The following is a 25,447-nucleotide window of genomic DNA, read 5'->3' on the forward strand; positions in this document are numbered from 1 at the left end:
TATTGTAACCCTGACAATTGCTTTGCTTTGTATTTTACTGTGGACTTGCTGTATATTTAGATGAGTGCAAATTGCCAAGATAAAGCAGAAACAGCAATAGAGATAAATAGAAAATTGTAGCTTTATTATAAAATAGTCACAAAAAGAAAAATTATACGTGCAAACGCAAATCTAAAAAAAATCCAAAATTTCCCTAATGACAAAAGGGAAAAATAACTCTCCTCCCCTCCCACCTCTCCTTAGCATTTCTTTTAGAAAACTTGCAATTACAAATGATTGCTTTCCCTTTTTCTTTCAGATGTATGTAAATGTTTTAAAAGCTAAATAAACCTCTTACCAGTTTTGCACCCCAAGAATGTCTCACTTGGAGGCCATTGGAGTCATCTCTTTGAAATGTGAACATGAAGATGGATGGTGCCCTGTCACCTGTTTCTGTGAGAGTTAAAGCTTAGGTGCTTGGCTTCAGGATGTAACTTCCTTCTTGTCATAAAGAAGACAAGGATAGTGCATTCAGGTTACTATTTAAAAAAAAAAAAAAAGATAGGAGAGACCAGGTGGTTTATAAACAACATAATGCACTATCCTTTTTCTTTTGATAAGGAAAATTAACATGTGAAATGATTATATCTACTTGTCTATATAAATGGGTTAGTTTTTTTTTCTCCTTTTGCAGTCTCTTTAGCAGATTGCCTATCATGTGCATCATGGTCTGATTTAATCCATTTTCAATAGTAAAACTAATTCATTCTTTTCTTTACTTTCTGGGAAGGATTCACTGGGTTGGTAAGTGACTTTATATCGATATTTGTATTTTCTCAACAATGGTATGTCACTTAAAACTCTGCTCTTTGCATCCAGCGTCAATGGCTAATTAATCTCGATATCCTTTCAAAGACCTTGGTTTAGACTAAAACTGCTTAAGACAACTTTTTATTCAACCCCCATCCCTGACAATAAGGGGTGCTTCTGGGTCACAGAGGAGGGAGTCTTATACCATTCTCAAGAAAAACTCCGAAAAGAGTCTTCAAATAGTTTTAACATGTTTTTAATACATTTTTTGAACCAGTTATCAGTAAACTTAAATTAAAAACTTCTTTAATATGTGTTTATTTACAAGCTGTGTAACCTCAGCATTCATAGTGCATTCTAAGCTTCTTAGTTAGTCCCTTCATGCTAAAATAAAAGATTAAAAGCCCTAAATAAATGCACTCAGAAATATTCCTCAAGCTCTCAAGTACAATATAAAATAAAAGAGAAGATCTATTAAATTTCAAATATGCTCAATGCCTGATTTTCCTTATAATCACTCTAAGCATTATGGGTGTATCCATTAGAAATAACAACTATAGTCCTACACTGGAACATATTTTTTGTATTGTACAAGTATGTAACTTTTGCCTTTTATATAAATGCATTTAATATTCTTTCTTCTAATACAGAGCTATCAAGGATGATGTATACCTTCATTTCTGGATACATGAAATTAACTAAGGATGATGATGATGGCTGCAAAAATTAGATTAAAAAAAACCCTGAAATATCACCATTAGGGTGACATCAAAAAGTGTTATCACCAAGAGGGTAGACAGCAAAAGGAAGAAGAAATACAATCCTGCAACCTGCGGAAGGAAAACCACATTCACAGAAAAATAGACAAGATGAAAAGGCAGAGAGCTATGTACCAGATGAAGAAGCAAGATAAAACCCCAGAAAAACAACTAAATGAAATGGAGATAGGCAATCTTCCAGAAAGAAAAATCAGAATAATGATAGTGAAGATGATACAGGACCTTGGAGAGAGAATGGAGGCAAAGATCGAGAAGATGCAAGAAATGTTTAACAAAGATATAGAAGCATTAAAGAACATATAAAGAGAGATGAACAATATAATAAATGAAATGAAAAATACACTAGAAGGAATCAATAGCAGAATAAGTGAGGCAGAAAAACAGATAAGTGACCTAGAAGACAGAATGGTGGAATTCACTGATGGGGAACAGAAAAAAAACAAACGAATGAAAAGAAATGAAGACAGCCTAAGAGACCTCTGGGACAACATTAAATGCAGAAACATTCGCATTATAGGGGTTCCAGGAGGAGAAGAGACAGAGAAAGAACCCAAGAAAATACTTGAAGAGATTAGAGTCAAAAAATTCCCTAACATGGGAAAGGAAATAGCCTCCCAAGTCAAGGAAGTGCAGAGAGTCCCATACAGGATAAACCCAAGGAGAAACACGCTGAAACACATATTAATCAAATTACCAAAAATTAACAGCAAAGAAAAATTATTGAAAGCAGCAAGGGAAAAATGACAAATAACATACAAGGGAAATCCCATAAGGTTAACAGCTGATTTCTCAGCAGAAACTCTACAAGCCAGACCAGAGTGGCATGATATACTTACAGTGATGAAAGGGAAGAACCTACAACCAAGATTACTCTACCTGGCAAGGATCTCATTCAGATTCGATGGAGAAGTCAAAAGCTTTACAGACAAGCAAAAGCTAAGAGAATTCAGCACCACCAAACCAGCTCTACGACAAATACTAAAGGAACCTAAGTGGGAAAAACAAGAGAAGAAAACGACCTACAGAAACAAAATGAAAACAATTAAGAAAATGGTAATAGGAACATACATATCGATAATGACCTAAAACGTGAAGAGATTAAATGCTCCAACCAAAAGACACAGGCTTGCTGAATGGTTACAAAAACAAGGCCCATATATATGCTATCTAAAAGAGACCTACTTCAGACCTAGGGACACATTCACACTGAAAGTGAGGGGATGGAAAAAGATATTCCATACAAAGGGAAATCAAAAGAAAGCTGGAGTAGCAATACTCATATCAGGTAAAATAGACCTTAAAATAAAGAATGTTACAAGAGACAAGGAAGGACACTACATGACGATCAAGGGATCAATCCAATAAGAAGATATAACGATTATAAATATACATGAACCCAACATAGGAGCACCTCAATACATAAGGCAACTGCTAACAGCTATAAAAGAGGAAATCAACAGTAACATAATAATAGTGGGGGACTTTAACACCTCACTTACACCAATGGACAGATCATCCAAAATGAAAATTAATAAGGAAACACAAGGTTTAAATAGACCAGATAGATTTAATTGATATTTATAGGACATTCCATCCAAAAACAGCAGATTATACTTTCTTCTCAAGTGCACACAGAACATTCTCCAGGATAGATAATATCTTGGGTCACAAATCAAGCCTCAGGAAATTAAAGACAATTGAAATCACATCAAGCATCTTTTCTGACCACAATGCTATGAGATTAGAAATCAATTACAGGGAAAAAAATGTAAAAAAACACAAACACATGGAGGCTAAACAATATGTTACTAAATAACCAAGAGATAATTGAAGAAGTAAAAGAGGAAATCAAAAAATACCTAGAGAAAAATGACAATGAAAACACGATGATCCAAAACCTATGGGATGCAGCAAAAGCAGTTCTAAGAGGGAAGTTTATGGCTATACAAGCCTACCTCAAAAACAAGAAAAAACCTCAAATAAAAAATCTAACATTACACCTAAAGGAACTAGAGAAAGAAGAACAAACAAAACCCAAAGTTAGCAGAAGGAAAGAAATCATAAAGATCATAGCAGAAGTAAATGAAATTGAAACAAAGAAAACAATACCAAAGATCAATAAAACTAAAAGCTGGTTCTTTGAGAAGATAAACAAAATTGATAAACCATTAGCCACACTGATCAAGAAAAAGAGAGAGAGGACTCAAATCAATAAAATTAAAAATGAAAAAGGAGACATTACAACAGACACCACAGAAATACAAAGCATCCTAAGAGATTACTACAAGCAACTGTATGCCAATAAAATGCACAACCTGGAAGAAATGGACAAATTCTTAGAAAGATATAGCCTTCCAAGACTGAACCAGGAAGAAATAGAAAATATGCACAGACCAATCACAAGTAATGAAACTGAACCTGTGATTAAAAATCTTCCAACACACAAAGTCCAGGACCAGAGAGCTTCACAGGTGAATTCTATCAAACATTTAAAGAAGAAATAACACCCATGCTTCTCAAACTCTTCCAAAAAATTGCAGAGGAAGGAAAACTCCCAAACTCATTCTATGAGGCCACCATCAGCCTGATACCAAAACCAGAAAAAGATATGACAACAAAAGAAAATTACAGACCAATATCACTGATGAATATAGATGCAAAAATCCTCAACAAAATACTAGCAAACAGAATCCAACAACACATTAAAAGGATCATACACCATGATCAAGTGGGATTTATCCCAGGGACGCAAGGATTCTTCAATATACGCAAATCAATCAATGTGATACACCATATTAACAAATTGAAGAAGAAAAACGATATGATCATCTCAATAAATGCAGAAAAAGTTTTTGACAAAATTCAACACTGATTTATGATAAAAACTCCCCAGAAAGTAGGCAGAGAGGGAACCTACCTCAACATAATAAAGGCCATATATGACAAACCCAGAGCAAACATCATTTTCAATGGTGAAAAACTGAAAGCATTTCCTCTAAGATCAGGAACAAGACAAGGATGTCAACTCTCACTACTATTATTCAACATAGTTTTGAAGTCCTTGCCACAGCAATCAAAGAAGAAAAAGAAATAAAAGGAATCCAAATTGGGGAAGAAGTAAAACTGTCTCTGTTTGCAGATGACATGATACTATACATAGAGAATCCTAAAGATGCCACCAAAAACTACTAGAGCTAATCAATGAATTTGGTAATGTTGCAGGATACAAAATTAATGCACAGAAATCTCTTGCATTCCTATACACTAATGATGAAAAATCTGAAAGAGAAATTAAGGAAACACTCCTATTTACCATTGTAACAAAAAGAATAAAATACCTAGGAATAAACCTACCTAGGGAGACAAAAGACCTGTATGCAGAAAACTATAAGACACTGATGAAAGAAATTAAAGATGATACCAACAGATGGAGATATATACCATGTTCCTGGATCGGAAGAATCAATATTGTAAAAATGACTATACTCCCCAAAGCAATCTACAGATTCAATGCAGTCCCTATCAAATTACCAATGGCATTTTTTTACAGACCTAGAACAAAAAATCTTAAAATTTGTATGGAGACGTAGCCAAAGCAGTCTTGAGGGAAAAAAGTGGAGCTGGGGGAATCAGGCTCCCTGACTTCAGACTATACTACAAAGCTACAGTAATCAACACAATATGGCACTGGCACAAAAACAGAAATATAGATCAATGGAATAGGACAGAACGCCCAGAGAAAAAACCCATTCACCTATGGTGAACTAATCTATGACAAAGGAGGCAAGGATATACAATGGAGAAAAGACAGTCTCTTCAGTAAGTGGTGCTGGGAAAACTGGTCAGCTACATGTAAAAGAATGAAATTAGAACACTCCTTAACACCATACAGAAAAATAAACTCGAAATGGATTGGAGACCTAAATTTAAGACCAGGCACTGTAAAACGCTGAGAGGGAAACATAGGAAGAACATTCTTTCACATAAATCACAGCAAGATATTTTTTGATCTATCTCCTACAGTAATGGAAATAAAAACAAAACTAAACAAATGGGACCTAATGAAACTTAAAAAGCTTCTGCACAGCAAAGGAAACCATAAACAAGACGAAAAGACAACACTCAGAATGGGAGAAAATATTTGCAAATGAATCAACGGACAAAGGATTAATCTCCAAAATATATAAATAGCTCATGCAGCTCAATATTAAAAAAACAAACAACCTAATCCAAAAATGGGCAGAAGACCTAAGTAGACATTTCTCCAAGGAAGACATACAGATGTCCAAGAAGCAAATGAAAAGCTGCTCAGTGTCACTAATTGTTAGAGAAATGCAAATCAAAATTACAATGAGGTATTACCTAACACCAATTAGAATGGGTATCATCAGAAAATCTACAAGCAACAAATGCTGGAGAGGGCGTGGAGAAAATGGAGCCCTCTTGCACTGTTGGTGGGAATGTAAATTGATACAGCCACTATGGAGAACAGTATGGAGGTTCCTTAAAAAACTAAAAATAGAATTACCATATGACCCAACAATCCCACTACTGGGCATATACCCAGAGAAAACCATAATTCAAAAAGACACATGCACCCCAATGTTCATTGCAGCACTATTTACAATAGCCAGGTCATAGAAGCAAACTAAATGCCCATCGACAGACAAATGGATAAAGAAGGTGTGGTACATGTATACAATGGAATATTACTCAGCCATAAAAAGGAATGAAATTGGGTCATTTGTAGAGACGTGGATGAATCTAGAGACTGTCATACACAGTGAAATAAGTCAGAAAGAGAAAAACAAATATATATTAACACATATATGTGGAACCTAGAAAATGGTACAGATGAACCGGTTTGCAGAGCAGAAATTGAGAGACATAAGTAGAGAACAAACATATGGACACCAAGGGAGGAACGCGGCGGGGGTTGGGGGTGGCAGTGTGATGAATTGGGAGATTGGGATTGACATGTATACACTGATGTGTATAAAATGGATGACAAATAAGAACCTGCTGTATAAAAAAATAAATTAAATTAAATTAAAAAAAAGCGTTATCACCTCACTCACACCTGTTAAGATGGCTATTCACAAAAAGGTAAGAAGTAACAAATGCTGGTGGGAATGTGGAGAAAAAGGAACCCTTGTACACTGTTGTTCAGAATGTAAACCGTTACAGCCCCTATGAAACAGTATAGAGGTTCCTCAAGAAATTAAAAACAGAAATACCCTAAGATTCAGCAATCCCACTTCCTGCTAGAGATATCCAAATGAAATGAAACCATTATCTCAAAGAGTTATCTATAATCCCGTCTTCACTGCAGCATTATTCACAATAACAGGGCTATGGAAACAACCTAAGCGTCTGTCAGTAGATGAATAGATCAAGAAAATTTATGCGTGCACACACACACATATCGTTCAGCCTTAAAAAGGAAATAAATTCTGTCATTTGCAACAACATGGGTGAAACTGGAGGGCATTAGGATAAGTGACACTAAGTCATATGGAGAAAGACAAATACTGTATGGAATCACATATGTGGAACCTAAAAAAATAAAAAAGAGAGAGAGTATTAATTCATAGAAACAAGAGAGTTGCCAGGTATTGGGGAGTGGGGGATATGGCAGAGGTTGGTATAAGTGTACATACTTTCAGTTATAAGATGAATAAGATCTGAAAGTCTAATGTGTAACATGATAACTATAGTTGATAACAGTGAACTCTATAACTGAAATTTGCTAGAAGAAGTAGAACTTAAATGTTCTCACCAGAAAAAAAAAAAAAGGTAAATACGTGAGGTGATAGATGTGTTAATTAACTTGATGGGGGGGAATCCTTTCACAAAGTATACATATATCCACGTTGTATAATTTAAAATGCTTTACATTTTTATTCATCAATTATACCTCAGTAAGTCTGAAACAAAATTTTAAAAGCAAATAAAATAGAAAAGAAAGTGGATCAAAATACTAGACGAACAACATAGAGTTTTAAAAATAAAAATACATGAAGTACTGTGGAATGATGGGACTACATAAATGTTAATTCAATTAGGTAAATGAGTAGTGAATAATTGTGGTTTTTACTTCATTTATGGTGTTGGACTTCAGAAGTTTTAATTTATTGGTTAATTCTAAAGCATAATGTGTGTGAGAGTCTTTGGAACAGTTATTACAGATGCAAAAAGATGTCTATTTCAACACTTGTTTGTTTTTTTGGTGGGGGGTGTACGCGGGCCTCTCAATGTTGTGGCCTCTCCCGTTGCGGAGCACAGACTCCGGACGCGCAGGCTCAGCGACCATGGCTCACGGGCCTAGCCGCTCCGCGGCATGTGGGATCTTCCCGGACCGGGGCACGAACCCGTGTCCCCTGCATCGGCAGGCGGACTCTCAACCACTGCGCCACCAGGGAAGCCCCTCAACACTTGTGTTTAGAAGAATTTTAAGGTCAAGACCTCAGCACATACATCTTTGTACTCATCTGTGGATACTTCAGTCAAATATTGGGTTGGCCAAAAAGTTTGTTTGGGTTTTCCATAATTGCTTACAAAAAACACAAAAGAACTTTATGGCCAACCCAATATTTAGCATTCTAACAAAGTGCTGTGCTTTTGTGGGAAGAACGCTAATGTATTTATTTACATACTCTTTCTATATTTTGTCCTAATTTCTTTCCTACAGCCGCTTTCAAAATGCCTACCATATTACAAATATTCCTGATAAAAAGAGAAAAAATACCAACTGAAAGCTTCTTTAGTTTAGACAATTTGATCCAATTGAATCCAATGCCAAAAAAAACCCCACGAAAAACCCCAAACAAAACCATAGTAATTGCTTAAATTGCAGTATAACCATCAGTGTTTTCACAAAACAAACCAAAGTAAAACAGTAAACTGCCTTCTTGTTTTAGTAAAATCATCCATGTTCTCCCAGTCGAAAATGTAACTATCGTCACAATGAAGAAATAATGAAGAACCATAAAAATAAACTATCCCTTATATTTAACATTTTTGTTGCTAGTAATCAAATGTCACAGAGATTATTTTATACTGCAGCCTAAAGTAATTCTGAAATTCCAAGAGCATTTATTTATTATTGCCCACTAGCAAGTCATTTGAATGACTATGCATCAAATTTTGTCCACACGATGAGATAATTGCTACTGTCAGTTTGATTGTTTTTCTTGCATGTGGTATTAGTAAGTGCTGTTGAAACTCTGGTGCTAGAGACTAAATGTCCCCCTGCTGCCAAAACTTACATGTTGAAACCTAATCTCCAATGTTAGGGTATTTGAAGGTGAGGACTTTGATAGGTGATTAGGTCATGAAGGCAGAGCGCTCCTCAATGTGATTGTGCCCTTATAAAAGAGGACCCAGAGAGATCCCTGACCCCATCTGCTATATGAGGACACAGTAAAAAGATGGCCACCTATGAACTGGAAAGCGGATTGTTAGCAGACACTGAATCTGCTGGCACCATGATCTCTGAATTCCAGACTCTAGAACTGCGAGGAATACATTTATGTTGTTTATAAACCACCCAGTCTATCATTTTTTCTTTTTTTTTTTTTTTTTAATAGTAGCCTGAATGCACTGACACCACATAGACCTGCATAGCTCTCTACTGCCTGTGGTATGTCTTTGCCAATGTCTGCAAAGATACCCCATCTGCTGACATGTTTCAGTAGATGTGTCTTGATGTAGAGCAATTTTTCTGCTCCCATTATAATTCATGCCACACCTAACAATGTTAACACAGGCTCTGTGTTAGGTATTTTGGGAAATCCAAGATGAGTAGTAAACAATCTCTGCAATCGAGGAACCTAAAATGATTGTGAGTGTGTATGAGTGTGTGTGTGGGTGTGTGTGTGTGAGTGTAATGGAGGAGGGCAAGGAGGAGTGCAAGGCAGAAATAAGAGCAGTGAGAAGATATCAGATTGGCCAAAAAGTTCCTTTGTTTTTAAGTAAAAATAAAAGACACATTTTTCATTTTCACCAAGAAATTTATTGAAAATGCATTCATCATTTTGTTCCACTACCTTCTGACATTTTTCAGGCAATTTCATAATTCTATATTCCCAAAACATTTTTTTCTTTTTGAGCAAAGAATTGTTCCAGGTGCCTTTTATAGTCTTCCAGGGAATTGAAATTTTTTCCATTAACAGAATTTTGTAAAGACTGAAATATCAATAAATGTAAATCTGAAGGGGCAATGCCTGGTGAATACAGAAAATGAATCAGAACTTCCCAATCTGTAACAGTTTTTGCCTGGTGATCAAAGAAACATGCACAGTCTTGCATTAACCTGATGGAAGATTATGCGGTTCTGTTAACTAATTCTGGATGCTTTTCGTCAAGTGCTGCTTTCAGTTGGCCTAATTGGGAGCAGTACTTGTTGGAATTAATTGTTTCATTTTCCAGAAGGAGCTCATAATAGAGGACTCCCTTCCAATCTCACCATATACACAACATCACCTTCTTTGGATGAACACCGGCCTTTTGGTGTGGTTGGTGGTGGTTCACTTCACTTGCCCCGCGATCTCTCCCATTCCACATTATTGTACAGTAACCATTTTTCATTGCCCATCACAATTCGTTTCAAAAACGTAACGTTTTCATTACATTTAAGTAAAGAATCAGAGAATCACATGCGGAAATATGGTCAATAAGGTTTTTTTTCTCTTAATTATGTGGAACCCAAATATCAAAGTGATTAACATAACCAAGCTGGTGTAAATGATTTTCAACACTTGAGCTGGATATTTTGAGTATGTCAGCTATTTGGATATTTTGAGTATAGCATCTCCCGTGTGGTATAATGTTGACTGTTCTCAATTAATGTCTCGATTTCATCACCATCATCTTCAACTGGTCTACCCGACCATGGAGCATTGTCCAGCGAGAAATCTCCAGAAAGAAACTTCGCAAACCACTTTTGACACATTCGATCAGTCACAGCTCCTGCTACATACACTGTACAGATCTTTTTTTGCATTTCAGTTGTGTTTTTATCTTTCTTGAAATAATAAAGCATAATATGCCAAAATGTTGCTTTTTTTCTTCCATCTTAAATATTAAAATAGCTATACAAAAATTTTCCAATTCTGATAAGTTTTTTTTTTAAATGCACACTGATATGACAGCTGTGACAATACAATCTAACAAAATGGTTTCGAATGAAGTTAAAGACAACTAAGTGCTACTAGAGCCATCTTAGGGAAAAAAACGAACAAAGGTTTTGGCCAACCCAATATTTTTTTTGTTTGTTTTTGATAACTTTCATATAGGGGTGAAAGATTATTCTGAATAGTCAATTTTTCTAAGTCCTTTTTATACTGTGGCCATCAATCTCTAACAATATTGCCTTGTTGCTATATTTAGTATATTCTCTTCTTTCATTAGCCCATGGGGTCGGTTGGTATTTAGATTTTCATTATTAACAGGGGAAGGTACAAGAGCAAATTTGAGAAGTTGTAAGTCCCTGGTTGTAAGAGCGTTTGCTCAAGGCAAATATCACATATAGCAGTCTTGTACCAAGGTGGCATTTTGAAAGAGTAAACTGTTGAAAAATTTTATAAAATAATATATCTTCAACAAAGTAGCTCTTTAAAACATATGCACCAATGAGCTGAGAGCAATAATAATATATGAACATAAAAAACAGCTACCTTTTCTATAAATCTAGTACGAATATTATTTATTAAATATTAAAATAAAGAAAATATTTATTTAAAATATAGTAACACAAAGTAGAGTTTGCATGTGTGTGTGCGTGTGTATTTAAAATAAAAAGAAGAAATATAGATGAATGAAACAGGATAGAAAGCCCAGAGATAAACCCATGCACATATGGTCACCTTATTTTTGATAAAGGAGGCAAGAATATACAATGGAGAAAAGACAGTCTCTTCAATAAGTGGTGCTGGGAAAACTGGACAGCTACATGTAAAAGAAGGAAATTAGAACACTCCCTAACACCATACACAAAAATAAATTCAAAATGGATTAAAGACCTAAATGTAAGGCCAGACACTATAAACTCTTAGAGGAAAACATAGGCAGAACACTATATGACATAAATCACAGCAAGATCCTTTTTGACACACCTCCTAGAGAAATGTGAATAAAACCAAAAATAAAAAAATGGGACCTAATGAAACTTAAAAGCTTTTGCATACCAAAGGAAACCATAAATAAGATGAAAAGACAACCCTCAAAATGGGAGAAAATATTTGCAAATGAAGGAACTGACAAAGGAATAATCTCCAAAATTTACAAGCAGCTTATGCGGCTCAATACCAAAAAAACAAACAACCCAATCCAAACATGGGCAGAGACCGAAATAGACATTTCTCCAAAGAAGATATACAGATTGCCAACAAATACATGAAAGAATGCTCAACATCACTAATTATTAGAGAAATGAAAATCAAAACTACAATGAGGTATCACCTCACACCAGTCAGAATGGCCATCGTCAAAAAAATCTACAAACCATACATGCTGGAGAGGATGTGGAGAAAAGGGAACCCTCTTGCACTGTTGGTGGGAATGTAAATTGATACAGCCACTATGGAGAACTGTATAGAGGTTCCTCAAAAAAACTATGAATAGAACTACCATATGACCCAGCAATCCCACTATTGGTCATATACCCTGACAAAACCATAATTCAAAGAGTCATGTACCACAATGTTCACTGCATCTCTATTTACAATAGCCAGGACATGGAAGCAACCTAAGTGTCCATCAACAGATGAATGGATAAAGAAGATGTGTCATATATATACAGTGGAATATTATTCAGCCATTAAAAAGAAATGAAATTGAATTATTTGTAGTGAGGTGGATAGACCTAGAGCCTGTCACACAGAGTGCAGTTAGAAAGAGAAAAACAAATACTGTATGCTAACACATATATATGGAATCTAAAAAAAAAAAAAAATGTTCTGAAGAACCTAGGGGCAGGACAGGAATAAAGATGCAGATGTAGAGAATGGACTTGAGGACACGGGGAGGGGGAAGGGTAAGCTGGGACGAAGTCAGAGAGTGGCATGGATTTATATATACTACAAATGTAAAATAGATAGCTAGTGGGAAGCAGCCTCATCGCACAGGGAGATCAGCTTGCACAGCACAGGGAGATCAGCTCAGTGTTTTGTAACCACCTAGAGGGGTGGGATAGGGAGGGTGGGAGGGAGATGCAAGAGGAAGGAGATATGGGGATATATGTATATGTATAGCTGATACACTTCATTATAAAGCAGAAACTAACACACAATTGTAAAGCAATTATATGCCAATAAAGGTGTTAAAAAATAAATAATTAAAATAAAATAAAAAGAAGAGTTCCCAGGGAACAGTGTTGTTAGCCCATACTAACATATATCTGAGAATGAGATTTTACATTATAAAATTTTTCAGGACAAATCAGAATTTGATAGTCATAGGATAGAACCATGTTTGGATATCTAAGACAACATTTTTTTTCACCTTCTGTAACACGTTTGTTCAAATAAAATGTTATCCAATATCAATGTATACTCATAAAATTTCCAGGAGCATCTTGGAAAAGAAGAGTTTTCTTTCTATTTTTTATTTTACAAGGGTTCACTTAATTATTCTTTATAGTGTTACTGTGACTCCCTTAATGGAACAGCAAAGTGTGTGAGAGAAAATGTAGGAAAAGGAAAGAGAATCACATTTCTCATAGAATGCATTTTTAACTATTTCAGTTTGATGCCATACTGATGAGAAGGGTGGACAAGTAATCAACAACTCCTCCCTTCCTTATGCAACGAAATGAGGGTTGGAAGTGTATTCAATGCCTGTAATTGTACTATCATCACTGTTAGTTCTCTCAAATTTATTACATCCATTTTTACCATCAGGCGAATTTATATATAAGTGTGAAAATAGCACATGTAAAACAATCTGTGAGAAAAAACTTCTTTTAACAGTCTTTAAAAGATATTAACATGATTGTTCAAATCCATTATCTGAATTATTATCAACTGGTCAAGTTTATATTCTGATCTCTATTGACACTTGTCACTATACCACCATGAAGCTGCCATGAATGAAAAATCCTACCTCAAACTGGAGGAAAAAAAAAATGCCCTTCAAGTAAGTCCAGTGGAGAGAAAATTAACGAGCATGAGAGTGAGAAAGAAAAGGCCACAAATAAGCAATACAGTACGAGACAGCAAATGGCTGAAGCAATAAATCTTTGAATTGTGAATTTAAGTTTGCAGCTTAAATTCACATAATTTTAGGAATTTTCATCTGATAAAATTATATGGAGTACTTAGTACTGCACACGATGTCCAATTACAGTGTATTCTCTGTTACTTAATAAATTTATTGCTTATAACTGTGTCATGAGTATTTCTTCAGAACCAAAATTTCAAGGTAAAGAGATACGGCACACTGAGATTATTTATAAGTTACTGAATTGCAAAACTGACATACTTTGTACTTAAGGGGAAGAAATTATAAGAATTATTTTTTAAAGCTTTTCATAATTCATTTTTGGAGGACTATTTTAGCTGTTGAACATGTTATGACCATATGGATACATTTTTTTATTGAAGAGAATATGACAATTGATTTTAACTTTTAGAATCTAAATATTGAAGGAAAATTGGAAGCGAAAACACCATTTACTTCCAATGCTTAATTCAATCCTATGACCTAAATAGAATAGGCTGGGATGTTCCTTATCTGGTTAAATATTTTAAAAAATGAGGTATCCTGTGTTTATTAAACTAATCAGAACTTATAAACTTAAATATATAGGCTGAATTCATCCTCCTTTAAAATACTTTCAAATATGAGATTACACGGCTCTCTGTTAAATGAACATATTTTCTGTGTTTTACTATGTTTCTGACTTTCGGCTATTTAATATTTTAAAATAAATTTATTGAAAAGATAGTTTTAGTGCCGAAAGTTAGTCTCTGGCACATGGATCACACTTAAGAGAAAAGCAAAAAGGAACATGTAGATGAGTAAACAGTTTGCCAAATAAAATGCCTAAATGGAGACTAATTTTACCCATTAGAAGAACGTTATTTAAAATAAATTCCCTTCAACTGTTTTTTTGGTTTTTTTTTTTTTTATACGTTCTTGACCATTAACCATGCCATATGCAATACTGTTTTTAAACTTGGGCAAGAGAGGTCCCTTCCCTGATCCCTTCGTCTGACCATTCTGTAGCCCACCTCTTGCCCAGGGATGTGCCTGCTCACTTCACCTATGAGATCCTAGACTAATTTCCAGCCCACAATGTGGTAAGAACTGAAATTGGGAGTAAATCTTTCAAACTTCTAGAGTAACTTGAAAGAGTAATTCTATCTGGTGAATTTCATAATAAAAAAACTTGGAATGTATTTATATGTGCTTTTATTTCATTTTCCTAGAAATTTTTTTTTCATTTTGTATAAGTATCATTTCAAGACGAATTAAAAATAAAAACAAATCTTCTATTTTATAGTTTGTTTAAAAACTACTGTTCCACAACTCATTGGTACCTGGTACCCTGGAATTTCCTGCTACCTGAACCTTCATAGGCCTCTTTTCCAGGTCCACATTCTCAGGGTCAGAACACATGACCCATATGTGCACTCTTAGACCCAGTGGGCAGTGTTTGCAGGGAGGTGTGGCAGCTTGAATGTGTAGGCTGGGAAGTCTACATGTATCGTGAAGGATGGAGCTGAGTTTGGGAATAGAGGGTGGCCAGGTGCAGGCTGGGGCTGGGACCACTTTCCTACACCTTCATGTCCCAACAAGAAAATCACACAAGTCCCAGAATTCTAAATTTAAACTTGTCCTTCTAGGTTGTTATGAAAGTGTATTTGTCAAGGTAGGAGGATGGAACATATTGTATTTAACAATATGTAGCTTAATTTATAACTTTTAATATTTAGACATTTGATATGTGAGATTCTGTCTGTATTCTTACTCTGAGCCTTGCAAATGTCCAGATGAGTGGGCCTGCTGTTGAGAAAGCTAAACTTATTAAAAAATATGTCTCAGGTACACTCAAATTTATATCAGCTTCTTTGGTAGATACAAATCCAGTGGGTTCTCTTATCACAGACTCTTAGAGTTCAGAGGAAACTTTGACCTAACTTCAAGTTTGTAAAATCTCTGTTAGCTAGTCAGACAGCTTTTATTCGAACACCTCTAGGAGGTAGGTGCTACCTAGTTCTGTTGTAGTCACACTTACTCAAGGAAAAGAAAGTTATATTTTCAGAAATGTGTAATTGTGTTCTGAGGAAGAAAAGCAGGTTTAAGAAACACATTTCTGGTTACAGACAGACAAATATAAAAAAAATCACAGATTTTTCAAAATTAATACAACTTCTCAGAGTGAAGGAATTATAACAAGTAATGAAATAGAACTACTGTGTAAACTAGGGACAATATGATGACAGGAATGTGAGAAAAGGAAAATGTAATGTTTTTTTCATTTATTCTACCAGCAGCAGAAGCTTAGTCTGTAAAATACAGCTATTTCCACTTGACTATTCATTCAGGTCATAAGACCTCTTTTCATTAACGTATTTGCTCTTTATCTGGTCTTATGTTGCCTACCTAACTTTGGGATCATCCTCAAAAAAAAAAAAAAATCAATTGTGAACCTATTTCTTTCATTTAATTATCCAATACTTCTCATGTCATCTGCTACTTGATCCAATTCATACAACACAGGATTATAAAAATCACTTAAAAAATTTATTCACCCTGTCTCCCAAAATAAAAGGAAATAGAGACATTATCTGCACTTGATAAGAATTTTGAAAAGCACAGAAAATACACTAATAAAAATTTTACTAGATCTTTTTGAAGCAACTGAGGTCAAAATTCTTAAAAGAAGGTGTGCAGAAACTGAAGGACTGTGGCATGTTTACAAAGAGGTTCTTGTGATTAGCGAAGAGTTCATTTTTAAGAAAGTGTATGGCTATATTTAAAATATAAAGGGGTTTTCCTCTTAGTACTTAAAATTATATAGTAAATATCATTGCCTTAATTCTTCTTACTTTGAGTTTTGCAAAAACATAATATGTATGATTATGATGTCTGCATATAAAATGTGTGTGTGTGTGTGTGTGTGTTTGGGTGTGTGTGTGTGTGCGTGTGTGTGTGTGTGTGTGCGCGCGCGCACTCATGCGCTCATCTCATAGTCTTCTGGTTATTTAAACATAATGTATTATCTTTCTTACTCTCTCTTAGCCCTCCCACACTCTCACTAAGGGACCAATTTAGATCCAATGATTGAACAGTCTAAAAAGTAATGGTCACAGAATAAAGCTTTAATTTTTATTTCCACTGGAGGTGAAGTACTCAATGTGAACTTTGAATATGATAGTATAGGGAAATCCATTTGGAAACTTGGTATTCTTTTGAAAATAATAATTAATAACCATTCTGTGTTATTAATACAATAATTTATTCTATGAAGAAAATATCAACAGGTATATCAGAATTCATTATTGTCTACATAATTTTTTAACATTAGAATAGATTAAATTATATGGTTCAAACATAATATTATTTTTTTTCTTTTAGCATGTGGGACTGTACAGATTACTGTTTAATCCCAATAAATGTACTCTTTTATGCTTACCATTTCTAATGGTTGGGTATTTAAGATAATAATTTTGATATTTTCCTTCTGTGTCTTATTAGATTACTGTAAATTTGTATGTCTATAACCTTTCTGCTTGTAGTTTTGTGATATTAATTATCTCATAGATTCTTTAAGGCAGTGGCTAAAGGAGTATACAGCATCCCTGATCTGGGATATTAGTTGTACAAGATGACATCTATTATTTCATTAGATTCTGAAATGCTAAGTTTTATTTAGTGGTAGATATAGTAAAAAAGATGTTTAAGAAATATTCTTCAGTCAACTGACTAGCTATCCTGCCTTTCCCTGTCCATGCTTTGAAGAATCTAAACCTGAAATCTAGTCCTCTATCTTAAGCAGTAAAAAGGAAAATATGTTCCATCACATACATGTTTTACAGTCTCATTTTTGAAGTACATATAATGTGATCTATCAAATAAACATGTAGAAAGATAGGTCTCAGAATGTGTGAGGATAACTTACAAAATTTGCTATATTATCATTAATGCCCAAGAAACTTCAACTTTTCTAAAGTGTCAGATAAAGGAACAAATATATGTATTATTTGGGAAATAATAAATTTAAGGAATAAACCAAATTTTGTGTTGTATCATGTGTCACATGCCTATAGGCCCAGGCAGGCAATGCAAGGGTTCTTAGATGCTCAAGTGAAAAACGAGACAAGGTTGAAGGGCCATGAGAACCTATGGGCTCTCTAAAGAGGGCAGAAGAGAGTTCCAGCAAATTTTGCCATGTGATAATCCAGTCCTAGTGTTGCCAGTCTGTCGAAAGAAACAATAAATTCAGATTTTTTATATGTAATTTTCAATTATTTAAAACACTGTATAGTTGACCCTTGAAGAACATGGGTTTGAACTACACAGGTCCACTTATACATGGATTTTTTTTTTCCAGTAAATACTACAGTACCACACAATCCATGGTTGGTTGAACCCATGTATGTGGAACTATGGATATGGAGGGCTGACTATGGGATTTGGGCATGTGCAGATTGTGATATATGTGACAGTTCCTGGAAACAATACCCCGTGGATACCAAGGGATGACTGCACTTCCCAAACAACAACCGAAAAACATACTTACTGATCATATTAGTTCTGTGGCTGTCAATTTCTAATACAATATTACAGTATAATGAAATCCAAACTATCAGGTACAAAACCACAAAGAAATCTAGGAGGAACTATATATAATTTCTGAAAGATATTAGTCTAGCGTGGTGAAATGTCTACCAGGTACATCATCCTGATAAAAATGCTGAGTATTTTTAGGGGGTTGGAGTTACAAATAATTTGAACAACATAAACAAATATACAGAACATGTAAAGCAATGGCTCTTTGTCCATCATTATCTTAGGAAGCACAAAGTGGAATTGTAGTAGGCTCAGAGATAAACAACAAAATTGTGGTTGATCAATGATATCCATGTAGTAGGTGGAGGAGAGAAGTTGAAGTTGAGGTCAAGAATGCATAAAGATAAGTAAGAAGAGAAGGGATTTTTTTTTTCCTGAAAAGATAACAACTAAGATGGAATAGTATTGGGTCTACAATGTACACATAAGGTAAATCTTTGGTGTTATTACAGGATTCTGCAATAACAGTACTATGAGAACTTCCTGTAAAATTAAAAAGAAAAGGAAAGGAAAGAGGAGGAGAGGTTTGGAGGCCAGCAGGGATTACAAGTGCAGCCCCTCAGGACTGTATATATTTGCAAACTTTAAAAGCTTCTGCCTGAGGGTCTGGCATCCAATCAGCCTGAAACTAGGTGATCACTGAATTCCTTTCTTTGGAACACTGACAAGTCTTGGCACATGCTGAACAGCAGGGGGAAATCAGGAATAAATAAGGCAGTATATACAACCAAAAAGATTTAAGAGACAACAAAGATCTAGGGCAGGGTTGAATGAGAAGGATCATCACCTACACAAAGTCACTACTTCAAGACTGATAGAGGTAGCAGTTTTGCCTAATATATAGAAACAGACACAGAGAATTAGGCAAAATGAGGTGACAAAATGTGCTCCAAACAAAAGAACAAACAAAACATCAGAAAAAAAAAACCTTAATGATATGAAGATAAGTAATTTATCTGGTAAAGAATTCAAAATGATGGTCATAAAAGTGCTCACTGAACTCAGGAGAAGAATGGATGAACACAGTGAGAACTTCAACAAAGAGTTAAAAAAATATAAGAAAGAATCAATCACAGCTAAAGAATGAAATAACATGAGTAACATAAATTAAATGAAAAATACACTAAAGGGAATCAATAGCAGATAAGATGATACAGAAGAAGGATTAGCAATCTGGAAGACAGGGTAATGGAAATCACCCAATCAGAACAAAAAGGGGAAAAAAATTAAATATGGATAGCTTAAGGACAACATCAAGCACAAGAATATTTGCTTTATAGGGATCCCAGAAGTAGAAGAAAGAGAGAATGGGGAACAAATGTATTTGAAGAAATACTGGCTGAAAACTTCCCTATCCTAGAAAGGAAACAGACATCCAGATCCAGGAAGCACAGAGAGTCCCAAACAAGATGACTCCAAAGAGACCTACAAAGAGACACATTATAGGTAAAATGTCAAAAATTAAAGAGAGAGTACTAAAAGCAGTAAGAGGAAACCAACTAGTTAATATAATGGAAGCAATTTTTTCAGCAGAAACTTTGCAGACCAGAATGGAGCAGCATGATATATTCAAAGTGCTGAAACAAAATAAAACAAACAAACAAACAAAAATTTACAACCAAGAATATTGTAACCAGCAAGGTTATCATTCAGAATTGAAAGTGAGATAAAGAGTTTCCCAGACAAGCAAAATCTAAAGGATTTCACCACCACTAAACTGGCCCTGCAAGAAATGTTAAAGGGACTTCTATAAGTTGAAATGAAATGGCACTAATTAATAAGAAAACACATGAAACTAAAATTCTCACTGGAAAAGGCAAATATATAGTAATGGTAGTGGATCAATCACTTATAAAACCTGTGTGAAGGTTAAATGACGAAAGTTAAAAAAAAAAAACCTATACAATAACTAGAGAAGACACAAAATAAAAAGATGTAAAACATGATGTAAAAGACATAAAATGTGGAATCAGGGAATAAAAATGTAGTATTTGTAGAATGCATTTGAACTTAAGTGACTATTAACATAAAATAAACTTTTCCATATATAAATAGTTATATATGAACCTTATGGTAACCACAAACCAAAAGCCTATAATAGATACAGAGAAAATAAAGACAAAAAAATCCAAACATGATACTAAAGAAAATCATTAAACAATCATCAAACAAACAAAAAAACCCAAGACCCATCTATATGCTGCTTATAAGAGACTCACTTCAGATCTAAACACACACAGACCAAAATTGAAGGAATGAAAAAAAATGTTTCATGCAAACAAAAATAAAAAGAAAGCTGGGGTAGCAGTACTTACATAAGATAAAATATACTTTAAAATAAAGACTGTAACAAAAGACAAAGAGCATCACATAATGTTAAAGGGATCAATCCAACAAGAGGATATAGCATCTGTAAATATCTATGCACCCAACGTAGGACCACCTAAATATATAAAGCAAACATTAATAGACATAATGGGAGGGGTCCAGAAATCTACATTTTAAAAAGTGCACCAGGTAATTGTGATGCAAAAGACCCCATTTTTGAGAAACACCTCACTGATAAAGCCTGTATTGCAAACCAACAGTTATGAAAGGAATACTGAGAGAAAGCATATCATAACCTTTTGAGGTTCATCACAGAAAAAAAATATATACATGCCCTGGACATTTCTTCTTGCCACTACCAGAGGTAGATTATTGGAATGGATAGCCAAAGGATTTGGCGGTAAGTTCCTAACATTTCCCGTTTCTCAATTTATGTTCATTCTTTTTGTTCACATTAAGAACCTTTTCAGTATATTAGCTCAACTCTGAGAGCTGTTCATTGCTAACTACTTCACGTCAAACCACTGATAAACTCTCAACTACAGATCTTGATGACCAGGTCTTTATTATTGTCTCTGGGATCAATTTCATGATTGTTTTTTCCAGTCTATTCTAAAACTCTGTGAGGGCAAAGGTATTTTCCAAAATAAGGCCAATCAGCCACTCTGCAATTTCACCCTAGGCCTCTTTTGCCAATGAGTTCCTTTCTGGAAATGGATTCTTAAGTAACTGTGTTTGGATCAAGTACCTTAAGCACCACTGAAGAAAGACTAATAAATATACTATTTGCAGGTTGATGATCATAACTAAGGTAGTATGCTTCTTCTGTTGGTGATAGTAGGAAGAATCAATGAAAGAAAAAAAAGTAAAATTTCATACAATTTTATAAAGACCTAATAGGCTAAGTCAAGAAAGAAACATTGAGAACTTACACTTGGAGCACTGTCCTTGGGTCTCCAACTTCGCTCCCGTCACCAATTGTCAAGGTGTCATAGCCAATTTCCAGATCGAATTCTTCAAAATTTATCTGGATAACCTAGCAATAAACAGAAACAAACATCTCAAGTATATTTCATTATATAATAAAAGCAAACAAAAATGCACTGTGGACATACTATATATCTATAGATCTATAATTATCTGTATAAGAATTTCAAACTATGGCAGGAGATCATGTGAGACTATTCCTATCAATCATTATAACATAATTTTTATTTACTCTATTGTATCTTCTGTAATAATTTTTCAGTGAAATGGCATGGCTTCTGTTTATAGGACACTCTTATTTGAGGAATCTGAATGCAAATCTAATTTAAGAAGGCTTTATGAAAATGTATAGGTACCTGAAGAGTGGTTACATTTGCATATATTTTTATAAGCTAGCACAGAAAAACACAGAGTATACTACTTCTATGAAATAGTAAAGCTTAAAAAATGTTAGAGCTAAATTTGAATCTAGATCACTAAATTTAAAGGCATCAGGTTTATTTTTGTGTATCCTTTGGTAACAGAATCCCTCATATATATTATATTTTGCTGGCAAAACTAGGAGCACAATTCTTTGGGAGACACATTATACCATAACAAAAAATTAATATTAATTCTTACCAAAATATACTCATGTATTCATTTATTGTTTATATATCTATGTAAAAATTCATATTTAATTAAATTGCAATTCTTAAATTAGAAACCCAATATTAAAGAATAACAAATCAAGAATCCATATAAGAAGAAATTACATAAATATCATCCTATATATAATCATGGCTTGAGCAAAAAATAATTTATAATAAAGTATTATTCAACATGAGTTAAAGAAAATGAATGGCTGAGATTACCAATAGTACTAGAGAATAAATGAAAAAAAGCTTTAAAATTTTTTAAATTATTATTTAAAAACTAATTTTTATAATTGTTACTTTGGTATCATAAAAAGAAATTCTTAAGAAAATGAGGGATTTCATACCCTGACTCTTTTTAGCTTCGTAACAAAAAAACAAATTTTTGATTATGTCTATTTCTTGATTTTTAAATCATTTTTTACTAGCATTAATTAAAGCCACTGTTTTGGTCAGGTTTAAATGCAGAATATATAAAAACACTGAATTTTACATGGCTACAATTTAAAAGTAAATGTTTCCCTGTTCTACACTGAGTTAAATGTAAGTATTCTCAATTAATAATTGCCTGTTAATAGAGATTAAGTTGTTCCCATTTTTTTGCTATCAAAAGCAACATGGTTACAACCAATCTTAAATATTTTCTGGCTCAAATGTACAAGTACTAGCTTATATATGTACTTATGAGTGCAATTTCTGGATAATAACAAAGCAAAAATTATATTTCATAATATTGTGCCATATGATTTGGAAATTATTTTACCAATTTAAATGCCTACAACTTGTGTGCATTAGGTTTCATTATTTCTACCAATCTAGAGGGTGTAAAAAATGACTTTTCTTTTGCATTTTCTTCATTAGTAATTAAGTTCTTTTTTCATATGTTTGTCATTTATGTTCTTTTTCAGGCTTTCTGTTTTTTTCTTCTTGACTCAAAGTTATTTTAATTTTCATAGAAACATGTCAATGCTGAAAAAGTTTTCAAATTTATTGTCATATAATTATTTGCTTTCTTTTAGCCTATGTTGTCTGTACTCTTGTCCTATTTCTATTTCTAACATTATATGTCTTCTCTATTTTTGTTTACTATTTTTTATTGTGCTAACTATAATATATATTAAAAAATCAATATTAGCTATTTTTAAGTGTACAATTCAGTGGCATTAATTATCAATATATTCACAATGCTATGCAACCATCACCGTCTTTTTCCAAAAGTTTTCCAAACCAAAACCTTGTTACCATTAAGCCATAACAATAACTCCCCATTTTCCTCTTTCCCCCATCTCCTGGTAACTTCCAACATACTTTCTGTCTCTACAAATTTTCATATTCTAGATATTTTATGTAAGTGGAAAAACACAATATTTCCCTTTTTGTGTCTGATTTACTTCACTAAGAAAAGTCTTTGAGGTTCATCTACATTATAGCATGTATCAGAACTTCATTCCTTTTTATGGCTGAATAATAGTCCATTGTATGTATACACCTAATTTGGTGTAACCATTACTCTGTTGATGGACACTTAGGATGTTTCTATCTTTTATCTATGGTGAATATTGCTATTATGATGGTGTAAAAGTACTTATTTGAATCCCTGTTTTCAGAGTGAAATTACTGGGTCATATATTTAACATTTTGAAGAACTGCCAAGCTGCTTTCCAGAGCTTCTGAACATTTTAAATTTCCACCGGCCATTCATAAGGGTTCCAATTTCTCCATATCCTCACCACATGTTATTTTCTGTTTTGTTTTTATCATACCCATTCTGGTAGGTGTAAAGTGGTATCTTACTGTGGATATAATTGCGTCTCTCTAATTAATGATATTGAGCATTTTTTCATGTACTTATTAACCATTTGTGTATCTTCTTTGGTAACTGTCTATTCAAGTCATTTACCCCTTTTTATTTATTTCTCTTTTACCCCTTTTAAAATTAAGTCATTTGTTTTATTGTTGTTGAGTTTAACAGCTCTTTACATATTCTAGATATTAATCCCCTATCAGATATATTAGTTGCAAATATTTTCTCCCATTATGTGAATTGTCTTTCTGCTCTTGTGATAGTGTTCTTTGACACCACAAAGTTTTAATGTAATGAAGTTCAGTTTACCTATTTTTTATTTTGTTCCCTGCGCTTTTGGTGTCATATTTAAGAAACCATTGCAAAATCCCATATCATACAATTTTTTTCTATGTTTTCTTCTATGAATTTTATAGTTTAAGCGCTTAAATTTAGGTTTTTGATCCATTTTGATTTAACTGTTGTATACAGTGCAAGTAAAGATCAAATTTCATTCTTCTGCATGTGGCTATCCAATTTTACAAGCACCATTTATTGAAACAACTATAGGCAAACCTTGCCTTATTGCACTTTGCTTTATTGTGATTGGCAGATATTGTATTTTGTACAAATTGAAGTTTTGTGGCAAAACTGTGGTCAAGCAAGTATATCAGCACCATTTTTTAAACAGCATTTGCATACTTTGTGGCTGTGTCATGTTTTGATACTTCTCACAATATTTCAAACTTTTTCATTACTATTACATTTATTATGGTGATCTGTGCTCAGTGACTTTTGATGTTTCTTTGTAATGGTTTTGGGGAGCCACAATCCACACCCACATAAGACTGCACACTTAAATGATAAATGTTGTGTGTGTTCTAAGTGCTCCACTGACAGGCTGTTCCCCCATCTTTCTCTATCTCTTTGGGCATCCCTATTACCTAAGACACAATAATATTGAAATTAGGGCAACTAATGACCCTACAGTGGCTTCTAAGTGTTCAAGTGTAAAGAGGAGTCCCACCTCCCACACTTTAAATCAAAAGCTAGAAATGATTAAGCTTAGTGAGAAATGCATGCATTTCGAAAGTCGAGACAGGCCGAAAGGTAGGCGTGCTGCATCAGTTGCAAGTTGTAAATGCAAAGAAACTGTTCTTGAAGGAAATTAAAAGTGCTACTCTAGTGAACATATGAATGATAAGGAAGTGAAATAGCCTTACTGCTGATGTGGAGGAAGTTTTAGTGGTCTAGAAGGAAGTTCAAACAAGTCACAACGTTCTCTTAAGTAAAAGCCTAATTTAGAGTAAGGCCCTAACTCTCCTCAAATCTATGAAGGCTCAGAGAGG

The 25,447-nt window shown here is 34.0% G+C and overlaps 1 protein-coding gene across 3 annotated transcripts in view; it reads right to left on the reverse strand.

Moving 5' to 3' along the window:
* The window catches only part of CSMD3 (CUB and Sushi multiple domains 3), a 1,081,491-nt gene that overhangs the window by 547,347 nt on the left and 508,697 nt on the right, over positions 1-25,447 (reverse strand). For all 3 annotated transcript variants that reach the window (XM_033843074.1, XM_019931944.2, XM_019931943.2), the window contains one exon: positions 21,626-21,729. In XM_033843074.1, coding sequence (XP_033698965.1) covers positions 21,626-21,729 — 104 coding nt within the window. The remainder of the gene's footprint in view (positions 1-21,625; positions 21,730-25,447) is intronic.

The sequence above is a fragment of the Tursiops truncatus genome, chromosome 17 (genome assembly GCF_011762595.2).
Source record: "Tursiops truncatus isolate mTurTru1 chromosome 17, mTurTru1.mat.Y, whole genome shotgun sequence".
NCBI lineage: Eukaryota > Metazoa > Chordata > Mammalia > Artiodactyla > Delphinidae > Tursiops > Tursiops truncatus.